The following is an 11,705-nucleotide window of genomic DNA, read 5'->3' on the forward strand; positions in this document are numbered from 1 at the left end:
GTCCGCATCCGAGCCGCAGTTTTTGCAGCTCGGGTGCGGACCCATTCACTTCAATGGAGCCGCAAAAGATGCGGACAGCAAAATATTACATGTCCTATTCTTGTCCGTTTTTTGCGGACAAGAATAGGCATGTCTACAATGGGCCTTCCGTTCCGCAAATTGCGAAAGGCACACGGGCGGCTTCTGTTTTTTTGTGGATCCGCGGTTTGCGGACTGCCAAAAAACCCGGCACGGTCGTGTGCATGTAGCCTAATAATGAAGGGTTTTAAATGTCATGTCTCTTTGCAGTACCCACAACCCCGGCTCCCGTGGATGATGTAGACATTTACCTAGAGACCCCAGCAGATGACAACGAGCATGCGCGCTTCCAAAAAGCAAAGGAACAGCTGGAGGTCAGACACCGCAACCGCATGGACAGGGTGAGCGCCGGCTCATGTGAGGTCCTTGCACACCTGTGGCTCAAGATCTTGCATTTCATAGTGTACTTTGTGTTTCAGGCCAAAAAAGAATGGGAGGACGCAGAGCGCCAGGCGAAGAACCTGCCAAAAGCTGAGAAGCAGACACTAATGCAGGTAGCTTACTATAGACCTTATAGACGTCAGATGTGGTGACACCATCTGAATGCTTCAGAATCTCTAACCTTCCCAGAAATAATGCTATGGAGGGGTAGCTGTAATGCCTTCTAGATCATGGTGCCAGTATCCACTTGTATGAATATTGTTTCCCCCTTGTCTTGCAGCACTATCAGGCCACTGTGAAGGCTTTGGAGAAGGAAGCTGCCCATGAGAAGCAGCAGCTGGTGGAGACTCATCTGGAGAGGGTGGAGGCCATGCTGAATGACAAACGCCGCGTTGCTCTGGAGAACTATCTGTCTGCTCTGCAGGCTGACTCCCCTCGTGTGAGTGATAAGAAATAGCTGGTCAATGTAGATCTCTCTGTAAGCAGCTCTTTCCCCTGTTCATCACGGTGCTGGGATTATTAATTTGTAGAGATGACCCTGATCTTTAATCTGCTGTGGGTAAAGTTAACTTCGGGTTCTGTTTCTTGTTGCAGACCACTGATGGTCGTGTTCTGCATGGTTTGCGACCAAGTGCTTGACTTTGTCTTTTCTTCCAGCCTCATCGCATTCTTCAAGCACTAAAGCGATATGTGCGGGCAGAGAACAAGGACAGACTGCACACCATTCGGCACTATCAGCATGTTCTGACCGTGGACCCTGAGAAAGCTGCCCAGATGAAATCCCAGGTAAGTGTAGCTACAACTGGTCTCGGACTTTTCTTAGTCACGTCTTCTACTGTGGCCATGACCAAAAAGAGTAGGCGTATTCTAATAGGCTATGGGTGGCACAGAGTTACCTGCAACGGTCTGAGCAATTTTCGTAGATTTTAGGCGTTTCAGCTATACCCAGAAAAAATCTGATTGTTATAGGGACCACATAACTCTTAGGCTAGTTTCCCATCTGCGACGTTCATTCGAGCAAGCTTTTCCGGCATGGAACAGCCTGCCAGAATTCTCCGGATCTGGCACTGCTGGAAACGAATTGCCCGTCGGCCCCATTAAAGGGAACCTGTCGTCAACTTTCTGCTGCCTATACGAACGGCAGCATAAAGTAGAGACAGGTGAGTTGATTTCAGCGGTCTGTCATTTTAAAAGTTAAAAGTAAGTGGTTGCCGAAAACCAACCTCGCAATCATTGCAGACTGGAAAAGAGTCACGGCCACCTGAGAAGAGTCCTGGTTATTCATAAATTCCTTCTCTCCCTCCCACCTGCTGATGATTGACAGTCTTCTAGGAGAGAACTGCAGATGGGTGAGAGTGCAGGAGATTACGACTTATCATGACTCTTCTCAGGTAGATTTGACTCTTTTCAAGGCCTGGGCTGTAATGATTATGATGCTGGTTCTCGACAACCACTTACTTTTAGCTCAGAAGTGACACACCGCTGACATCAGCATTTCTGTCACTACTTTATGCTGCACTCGGTGAGGTCAGCATAAAGTTGATCACAGGTTCCCTTTAAGTATAATGGGGTCCGGCAGAAATTCTGTCTCATTCCGACCGAACACAAACCACTGCACGCTTTGGTTTGTGTCTAGCTGATTCCCAGCGTTCTCTGCCGGATCTACGCGCTACAGATGTAAAACTAGCCTTAGGGTAGGTTCACACCTTTGTTCAACTGATCCAGCAAGCTGTTTCGGTAGAGTTCACCGGATCTTGGCTAGCCAGATACTGCTGTTTACCACCAGACCCCATTGACTGTAATGGGATCTAGCGGGGACCCTGCACCTTCCGGAATGAGTGCAGGGTTTCGGCTGGACAAAAACCTGTTGCAGAAAAATTACCACTGCACTGTGATTGGTTGCTATGGAAATGTAGTATTTTTCTTCCAGTTTCCATGCTGTGCGCCAGTGACTGTATATGAAGATGAGTTCTATATGTGACCCCTATATAATGTGGTAAGAGGTGGACAGAACACAGTCGCTGCAGTCACGTGATCCCTGTGGTTATTACGCTGAATTTTTCTAGATTGTTCTATTACATCCGCATGAACAACTCTCGGGCTGTTGCTTTGTGTATGAAGCTGATTGACTTTCCAGAGATGTTGGCCGGTTTACAGGAGACTGGTGGGAAATTACAGTGCAGATAATTACTGTTTTTCCTACACTGTGTAGCATTTGTGGTGGAGGGGTGTAATCCACATTCCTGCAGACTATCGCACTGATTGTATGTTACTGTAGTACTGAATGTTCTGCAGTGACACACTGTCCACCTCTGTCCGGGGCCCATTTGCCTTTTTTGTCAAGCCTTGGCCCCTCCGTCACAGATTTGCCTATGCTCTGATTTCACAGCGGTGTGTGTCCACCCCCGGGGCCGCTGATCATCTGCATCTGTCATTCAAGGTCACCTAACTGGCGGTCTGGTGGTCTATTGTGCTCCTCCAGCCTGTTATTAGCAGCTGTAATTACACAGTCGCATCTTTTCTGCTCCCCCAGAAATGCAGATAAGGTGTTGGCTTCTGCTGTGGAAGAATCTTTGCTTCTGTGACATGAAAACAGAATGAGGAGATTTGGCTGCTGATTATTCATCCATATTGGCTTTTTGCTTTGACTTTACAGAGCAGCAGCGCCTCCTGGTGGTCAATGTGGTATGCCTACTGAGAAGCAACAGTCATGGCCAGTTATGAGTCATGTGTTTTTTTTTTTTTTTTTTTTTTTTTTTTTTTTTTTACTGCTCCACCCATTCGTAGGAACTATAAAGCAAGGCGCCAGGGTAGACAATTCAAGTCACAACATATCCAAAACAAAGGGGGGAGGAGAGATTTACACATACTGTCTAAGTGCAAACAGGCTAAACAGTCTAAAAATTTACCAGATAGATCATTGTGAATGAAGCTGGATGATACATTTGTTGCACATTTAGACTGTCTAATGTAGGTTTCTACTGCCTTAGGTGGCTTACTTTTGGCAGCACTGTGAGCCTGAATTTTGGTGTATCTAAAGCCTCCTGTAGCCAAGGCAGAAAAAGTGTGACCATTAAATGGGTTGCCAGCCTCATGAAGTGCGCCAGCTATTCTCATACAGTGGTCTATCTGCGTCTCATTACCTTGTTATATTCGCTTATCTCCTCCTGCTACATTAACTCTGTGTGCTGGATTTCTCTCGCTCCTGACCGTGGTTCTGTTGTCCCTGCAGGTTATGACCCATCTCCGTGTGATTGAGGAACGTATGAACCAGAGCCTGTCTCTCCTCTACAAAGTCCCATACGTAGCCGATCAGATTCAAGATGAAATAGGTAGGTTGGCGGTAACTGGTCAGTGCAGGGGTCCTGCAGGGTTAGGAGCTCACTCCGTGCTGTTCCTCTTGTGCAGATGAGTTATTCCAGGAGCAGCGCTGGGACATGGACCAGTTCACCTCCTCTTTCTCAGAGTCCCAGGGAGATGTGCGGGTCAGCTCAGAGGAGAGCGACGAGACTTTAGTAAGAGAAGGCAAACCCTTCCGGCCTATTCAGGTCAATACATTCCCAGCAATCTCAGAATCTGAAGGTAAATTATTATCCTGTGCACAGACAGTGCTCTCTGGTGTTAGCACAGAGTGCTCTTCCCCAGTGTTCACTCTACATGGTTATCTGGCAGGCTTTAAGTATGTGGTCCCTTTATTGACTGCTTACCCTGCTTTTGGCTTGACACGCAAGAGCATTTAAGATGGATTTAGCCCCACCTCCCGTCCAATGTACCCTGGTATCACCAGAACTGATGTTTGGGATGTTGTCTCCTCTGTTTCATGTCAGCAGCTGATTTTCCACAGCCTCCTTGTCCATAGATGTTCCAGGTTACATCCGGTCTCTCTAGAATGGATTATCTATAGAGCAGTGATCTCCAACCTGTGGCTCTTCAATTGTTGCAAAAGTACAACTCCCATCATGCCTTGATACATTCAAGCTGTCAGGGCATGATGGGACCTGTAGTCTTGCAACAGCTGGAGAGCTGCTATAGAATGTCACCTGGAGAATCATGACTTTTATTGGGCAGTTCTCCATAGCCTTGGGTTAAGCTCGTTTCTCAGCTACAGGATGCTTTACCCATCTGCATGCCTGCACCCCCACCAGGTGTCTTCATGCAGACAGCAGATGGTCCTGTCTACAAGGCTGCAGGTGGAGAAGATGACGCCTGGGTAATCCATTCTTGACATAACTATTGGTAGCATATCCCCCTATCTTGTCCTTTGTATTGCAGGACACAGGTGACTTATCACTTATTCAAAATGAGAAACTATTACTAGCCCATATACTGATAAATGTTTGGTTTAAAATGTTTTAGAAGTTTGCGATCACCATATTATAGGTTACATAGTCATATAGTCACATTGTCATATTGTATTACTTATAATGATCCTGAGTTACATCCTATATTATACTCCAGAGCTAGACTGACTATTCTATTGGTGGAGTCACTGTACATACAAGGCATTAATTATCATGTACTGATTTGCCGTTTTTAGCCTGTATAGTACTCCAGAGCTGCGCTCACAATTCTGCTGGATTTTGTGGCCAGAACCCTACCCCCAAGCAGCTTAGCAGAATTCTTGCAGTAGAGAGATAGTTAAAACTAATTGCACCCATCAGATAATGACTTAGCAGACTAAGGCCGAATGCACACGGCCGTGTTCCGTGTTCGAGAGCGGTCCGTGGTATGCTGGGCTGGATTCCTGTTCAGGGCAGGAGCGCACGGCGTCATTGGTTGCTATGACGCCGTGCGCTTCATGCCGCCGCTGCACTACAGTAATACACTCGTGCGCTCCTGCTCTGAACAGGAATCCAGCCCGGCATACCGCAGAACGCGGCCGTGTGCATTCGGCCTAAGGATTAGATCTCCCAGAAAGCAAATCACTAGAGCAAGTACTGATTAAGCAGGGAGTGCTGGTAGAGTTCAGCTTTGAAACTGCAGAATAATGCAGGCTGTGACTCGGTATCAGTAACCTACGTGCACAGTTTATGGAGACGTGATATTTTGGGATCGGCTTTAATGTAACAACGCGGTTGTGCCTGGTAGTAAGAGCCGCCCTCATCAGCTCGGCCCTGGCCTGTGCTTGGTGATTGTGTAGTGTTAACGCTCCTAAGCTTGCTCACATGCCCACATTCCTAGAATTCACCTCTGAGGGCACAGCTCGTGGCTTGCCTGTTGACACCCGCACACCTTTACTGACCGGTCATTGTGACCAGTGCTTTACTTACCGCACAGGAACATGTGATGTCACTCGTTCAGGCCTGAAGCTTCACAAGCCTTTCAGTTATTTTTAATCTCTTCTGCTTTTTCTATCTTTTTGTTTTCCTCCTCCCCTTGCCCTGCACCTCCCCTCAATCTCCTGCATAGAATCATCACGGGACTCCTACCTTCCAGTGAGAAAAGGTTGGTTGTGCTCTTGCACCGCTCCCATCCCATCTCTGTTTCTGTCTCTTCACATTAATCCCAAACAAATCGCCTGCTAAGGACAGCAAATCAGATCTGGTGCAAGAATTGTAAACTCTGCTCTGATCATTGTCCCCTTGGGTTACTTGCTGCCTTTTTCTTGGTGAATGGGGATCACTACTACTCCTATTGTCTTAGTGTTCATCCACTCTAGTGTAATCGGTGAGGTGTAGGGGTGTTTAGTGCTACTGCCACATGATGGGGAGAGAACGAGCGTTTCTGCTAACATCCTAGCACTTCCAATAGCCTGTCAATCAGTTTGACTAGACTATAGACCTAAACTGTCTACAAGTTGGTGGGGTTCATTTACGTAGCGCCCTACATCTGTTTTAGACATGAGTCACAAACCTCCATTTTGCGACCTTTTAAACGCCCATATGACAATATTTTGTTGCACGGTTGTTTGCGCACTGCACTCGACACTTGTGAGTGTCAGGGACTGGTACACCCTTCATAAATTAGCCGAATCCTCCAGCAGCGCGGAGGGGAAACCAAGACTGGCGTGAAATGCCAGTCTTTGTAAGTGACTGCCACTGTGTACAAAACTGGTAGGATGCTTTACACTCCCAGCAGAACCTTTATTGGATCCATTCTCCTGTAAATAAAGCATCATTATATAATGAGAAGTTCTGTAACTTTCTCCTAGATTGTTACAATTCCTTAACGTTTTCAAGATCTCTGCTTGCTGTCACTCTTTTTTTTATACATCCAGAAGCTGTAAAATCCTGACTTGGTCTTGCTTGCACAGCTGATGGACTTGCAGTGCATCAGTTCAGGCAAACCATTGTGAGCAAAGACAGAATCCACCAGTGTTCTGTGGTAGAAGAAATCACTCCCTTTTTCTGGCATGGTTTTTTAGAGTGTGAATACTGGCGGACACCTGCTGCGGTTTTCATTGGCGTCAGACCAGACACCGCACCAAGAAAGAACATGGCTATAAAGCGCTGCCACGTGAACTGCAGTGCTGCCTCCCAGTGAAAACAGACCTTCAGCTCTCAGAACTATTTGGTCTGCTTAGATTTTCTGTATGCCATTCAGTGACAGCAAGCAAAGATCATGAACATGGTGAATTGAATTTGAAACTTTTCATTGAGCAGTGATAAAAGTGTACCTCCAGTTATTAAGAAACCTTTCTATAGTGCGAGAGCGGCCACAATAATGGATTTTCTAAGTATATTGCCTAGTAGGATTTGCTTCTTAATAGCGGTACAGAATGTCTCGTAGGCTGCTGGATCCAGGATGGAAGCCATTACTGTAAGACGTGATACGATTCTGGATTTGGGAGCCATGCATGGACGTAAAAAGCCCACAGCATGCACCGCGGCTAGTCTGTGCTCCTGTTGAGAAGCATAATTTGCTATGTAATGTACTTAGAAAAATAGTTTTGCACTATTAAACGGTTCTCTATATAATTTGAGGTCCACTTAAAAGTTGTATTTACATACCACCCCCTCCCTTTAAAATTTGACTGCATTGGGATCCTGCATCATTACGTCACATGACATTTGCTGGCCTCGAGGTGCTGCTGGGGCATGTTCAGGATGGCAGGTCATAGATCTGTCTGCATTGTTGGATACATGGCGTATCTAGGCAGTACCTGTGAGGTTGGTGCGTCTCTGCCCTGGCTCATCACTTGCTGATGCGACATCCTTTAAATCTAGTCTCTTAAATGTATGACCATAGGTCTTAGAGGATGGTTGCGCTCAGTTCTCGACCTTCATGTGGTGGCAGCTTCATGACTCTAGTCTCTGCTCTGATAACCCTGCCCTTTCTGTGTCCAGGCTCTGGCATGGCCGACAAGCCCCTCATCGGTGCCGAGGAGAAGATCCTGAACAGTAAAGCTGATAAGAAAGTGGTGAGAACATCTTGTGTCCTCCTCTCTATAGAGATGAAGTAACGTGCCTGTGGGTCCCCCTCCCCTATATAGCCGCACTGCAGATGGTCCCAGTATACTGTACAGACCCCACTGTGCCTACTTTGCTCCAGTTCCATCTTCACCATATTTTTATTTATTTATTTTTGTTTTTGTTTTTATTTTTTATTTTCTGTTAATCTCATGACTGTTTCCAGGTCATTGATGAGACCCTGGATGTGAAGGAAATGATTTTCAATGCAGAAAGAGTCAGTGGACTTGTGGATGAGCCGGTATGTATGTCTGCGAGATGTCACCAAGGCCGGCCAGAGTCTTTGTGTATGTTGTACATCTTCCCATGTCGTGTCCCCCACTGTTCACAAGAAGGAATAAATACAGGAACCCCCTCCTTGTCCTGTCCACGAGTCCCATAAAACAGCAGCACATAGACTCCTAGCTCCATATCGCCCCCATTCCCCGGCTGTCTGTTGTGTGGTGTGCAGATTTTCTGCGATGGTACATTGTTTCTGATTAGTCGCTTCTCTTCCTGTGTGGGATCATTGCTGCTACTGATGTAATTATGATGACTTCCATCATTTTACAGGTTATATCACCAGGTTAAAGGGGTTCTCTGAGTGTTTGTTTAAAACTGATAACCTGTCCTCAGGATAGGTCATTAATATCTGATCAGTTGGGTCAGACTCCTGGCATCCCTGCTAATCTGCTGTTTGAATAGGCTGCAGCGTTACGTTGGACACACTATGGGGACAAGCAATCACTTATGCTATCGCTCATATCCCTGTTTACCGGCAGCAGATCGTGATTACACGGCACTATCTGCCGTCTACAAATGAGGATTTTTAAACCTGCTAAAAGATTTTGATTAGGGCTCATGCACACAAACATATAATTTTTTTATTTTTTGTCTGTGTCCCTTCTGGGTTTTTTGCAGCCCGTATACGGAACCATTAATTTCAATGGGTCCGCAAAAAAAAACAGAAATGCATTCCATATCTGTATGTCCGTAAGTGTGTTCCGTAAAAAAATAGAAAATGTGCTATTCTTGTCTGTTTTGCGGACAAGGACAGGCATTGTTACAACTTACAATGGATCCATCCTGCGGATGCGTGTTTTGCGGACCGTAAAATACATATGGTCGTGTGCTTGCGCTCTTACCCGATGAACGAGCAGATGTATTACATGGCCAGATCACCGCTGAATGATTGTCTTCAGGTATAATAGGACCGTAAGACATGATAGGACTCTGGATCTGTACAAGATAAGTAAAGGACTGCATTATTTTATTTTGCACAGAGTCCCTGGGACATGGCTATTACCTAAGTCAGTTGATGGGAATGATTCAGGTTATGGGGTGATGCAGGCTCAGAGAGGTCACTGGTGGTAGCATCAGCTCCATGCCACGCTCTGGTCAGTGCATGGGTGGTAGCAGTGGCTCCTGTGCCTCGCTGCGCAGGTTGTGTGTCTTCCTTTTCCCTTAATTGCTTTTTGGGGAAGAGGCAGCGTCTTCATCTTCTTGCACTTGTTTCTCCTCCAGGACACAGACGGATCTCTCCGCAATGAGTTCAGTTTCAGCAGCGGCACATTAATCGGCCTCCTGGTCATCGCTGTGGCTATTGCCACCATCATTGTAATCAGTCTTGTCTTGCTGAGAAAGAGGCAGTATGGCACCATCAGTCACGGGATTGTGGAGGTGAGGATTGAGCTGCATTTAAAGGGATCTTCCACTTTTCAGCCTCTCTGTTTGCATGTCTGCTGAGCTACCCTTTGACTGACAGGCTGAAGACAGGAAAATACACTATTTTATTTGCCCCGCTTTGGTCAGTGTTCTGATATATTGTATTTCAAGATGCTGGACGTTAAATGGACAGACACTGTGTGTTCATGACAGAGGTGATATGTATGGAAAACTGTAATACTATCCATACCAGGGTATGATTAAGATTTGGGGGATGGGTTTGTAATCCACTCCTCATAATCTCCTATAAAAGAATAGGTGGAGACTGGTCACCATTGAGTGTATTTCCACTTCTCCATCCTCTGTTACTTTATCATCTTGTATACCGGCTGTGTACAGCCCGCATTTTCCCCTTCCACTATCTGCATTTTTTTGTGGCCCCATTAAAATGAATGGGTCAGCATCCAATCCACAAAAAAATTGTTTGTGTGAATGGACCTTTACTGAAATATTCTCATCTGTGCTGGATCCATCACTTAAACTACTCTCCTTTGTTGCAGGTGGATCCCATGTTAACCCCTGAGGAACGTCACCTGAACAAGATGCAGAATCATGGCTATGAGAACCCCACCTACAAATACCTGGAGCAGATGCAGATCTAAGAGCTAGAGGCTGGGAATGGGTGGGGGGAGGGGTCTACATAAGCCTGGGTTGGATATGTAGTTGGAAATGGGGCCAAAGATACTGGGCGGGCATTGATTTGGGTTTCACTGCTGACCAATGTTGAAGAGAGAGTTAGTCCATTACCCTGGGCTCTCGTGGACTCTGATCACTTCTGAGATTTTTATTTTCCATTCTTTTAAACGGGTGACAGGATAGGGTTAATACAGAGTCTTCACTGAATATTTTATCTTTGTGGTATTTTTTGTTTTTGAGTCAGATGCCATCACTGTGTGAGTCTCCTGCATACAATATACATAGATATAAATATATATATATGGATGGGACCTGTCATTTCCATGGGTCTCAATAGGATGCTTATTGCCTCTTTCAGTTTGCCTATTTAAGAGACAAAAATTTCTTTAAAATGTAAAAATTAAATTAAAAAAACTAATCAAATCTAGAAAGACTCGAACAATCAGGACAGGAACAGTGGATGTCGCTGTAGGTTTTATTTTTGGATGGATGGCACTTTTTGGAAGTGATGGCAGGAAGGGGTAACCTGTGCTGATTCGGCAGCGGCGGAAGCACAGCACCCAGGCTGTGCTGAAAATCCATGCTGATTCTTGTAATACAACCGCTAATGTAACTCCAACGCTAATATTGCCAACCCTTGTTCTATAGAGGTGAAAATAGAAGGGAGGTAGGGGGAATCAGGGCTACCTTAAAATGGCGATTCCTCCCCCTCCCCATCCCATAAAATTTTTAAAAAAAAATCCAGACTGGAGGATGATGAGATCCTGCAGACTTTGTACTACTGATCTGTATTCTGAGCCAGTGCGCCACCACCGCCGCGGTGATACTCTGGTTTTGTTCTTGTCCTCGTTACCAGTAAAGTAGATTGTTTCATTCCCGGGATTCAGTTTGGGATTGCTCACCACATTGGAACTGCTGCACTTTATTAAATCCACCCCCTTCCTATGTATAAACTTTATTGGTAATCAGAACAAGATGGCAGAACATTTGCATGTGGTGAAGGCGTGGACTGGTGCCAGATCCAGCATTAAGGTTTTGGGTCCAGAGTCGTTAATTCACTGTGTGTCAGAGCGGGGCGACCGGCAGCTCCTTGCCCTTCGCCCTGTTGTGTGCCGCAGCTTCCCCTCCCACCTTGTGTCTTTTTGGCTTGTAATCAGCACATCATCTCAGAGTCTAAGGTTCTGGTAACCTGTTGTGTCTTTACCCCCCTGCTCTTGTTTTACTGTGTTTTTTATTTCATTTTTTCCCCTTTTTTATTTCATTTTTTCCCCGTTCTCCCTGAATTTTTTATTTCAATCGCACTATGCACAGATTCAACTTTAACCTGCAAGATCCCTTGTGTGTTCTGTGGGGAATGTAAAAATTAGAGAAAACACGTCAATAAACACTAACTTCCATAAAACAAGCGCCTCGGAGTTATTTTGTATGTCTGTTGCCTGGGGATTATATCAGGTGGAAGGCTTGAGCTGGCTAATATATCCAGGATGACCATTACAG

The 11,705-nt window shown here is 45.7% G+C and overlaps 1 protein-coding gene across 4 annotated transcripts; it reads left to right on the forward strand.

The window, feature by feature from the left end:
- The first annotated feature begins 254 nt into the window (after positions 1-254).
- On the forward strand, positions 255-11,440 carry APLP2 (amyloid beta precursor like protein 2). Of its 4 annotated transcripts, XM_040432027.1 has the most exons (11): positions 255-419; positions 498-572; positions 740-898; positions 1,117-1,245; positions 3,692-3,791; positions 3,868-4,041; positions 5,869-5,904; positions 7,746-7,819; positions 8,035-8,109; positions 9,372-9,527; positions 10,073-11,440. In XM_040432027.1, the coding sequence occupies exons 1-11, from the start codon at positions 270-272 to the stop codon at positions 10,172-10,174; spliced, it is 1,230 nt and encodes a 409-aa protein (XP_040287961.1). In that variant the 5' UTR covers positions 255-269; the 3' UTR covers positions 10,175-11,440. The 4 variants fall into 4 exon arrangements, with proteins under 4 accessions (XP_040287961.1, XP_040287977.1, XP_040287970.1 ...); XM_040432043.1 differs by lacking the exon at positions 8,035-8,109; XM_040432036.1 differs by lacking the exon at positions 5,869-5,904.
- Positions 11,441-11,705: the final 265 nt, after the last annotated feature.

Source organism: Bufo bufo, chromosome 1 (genome assembly GCF_905171765.1).
Source record: "Bufo bufo chromosome 1, aBufBuf1.1, whole genome shotgun sequence".
Classification (NCBI taxonomy): Eukaryota; Metazoa; Chordata; class Amphibia; order Anura; family Bufonidae; genus Bufo; species Bufo bufo.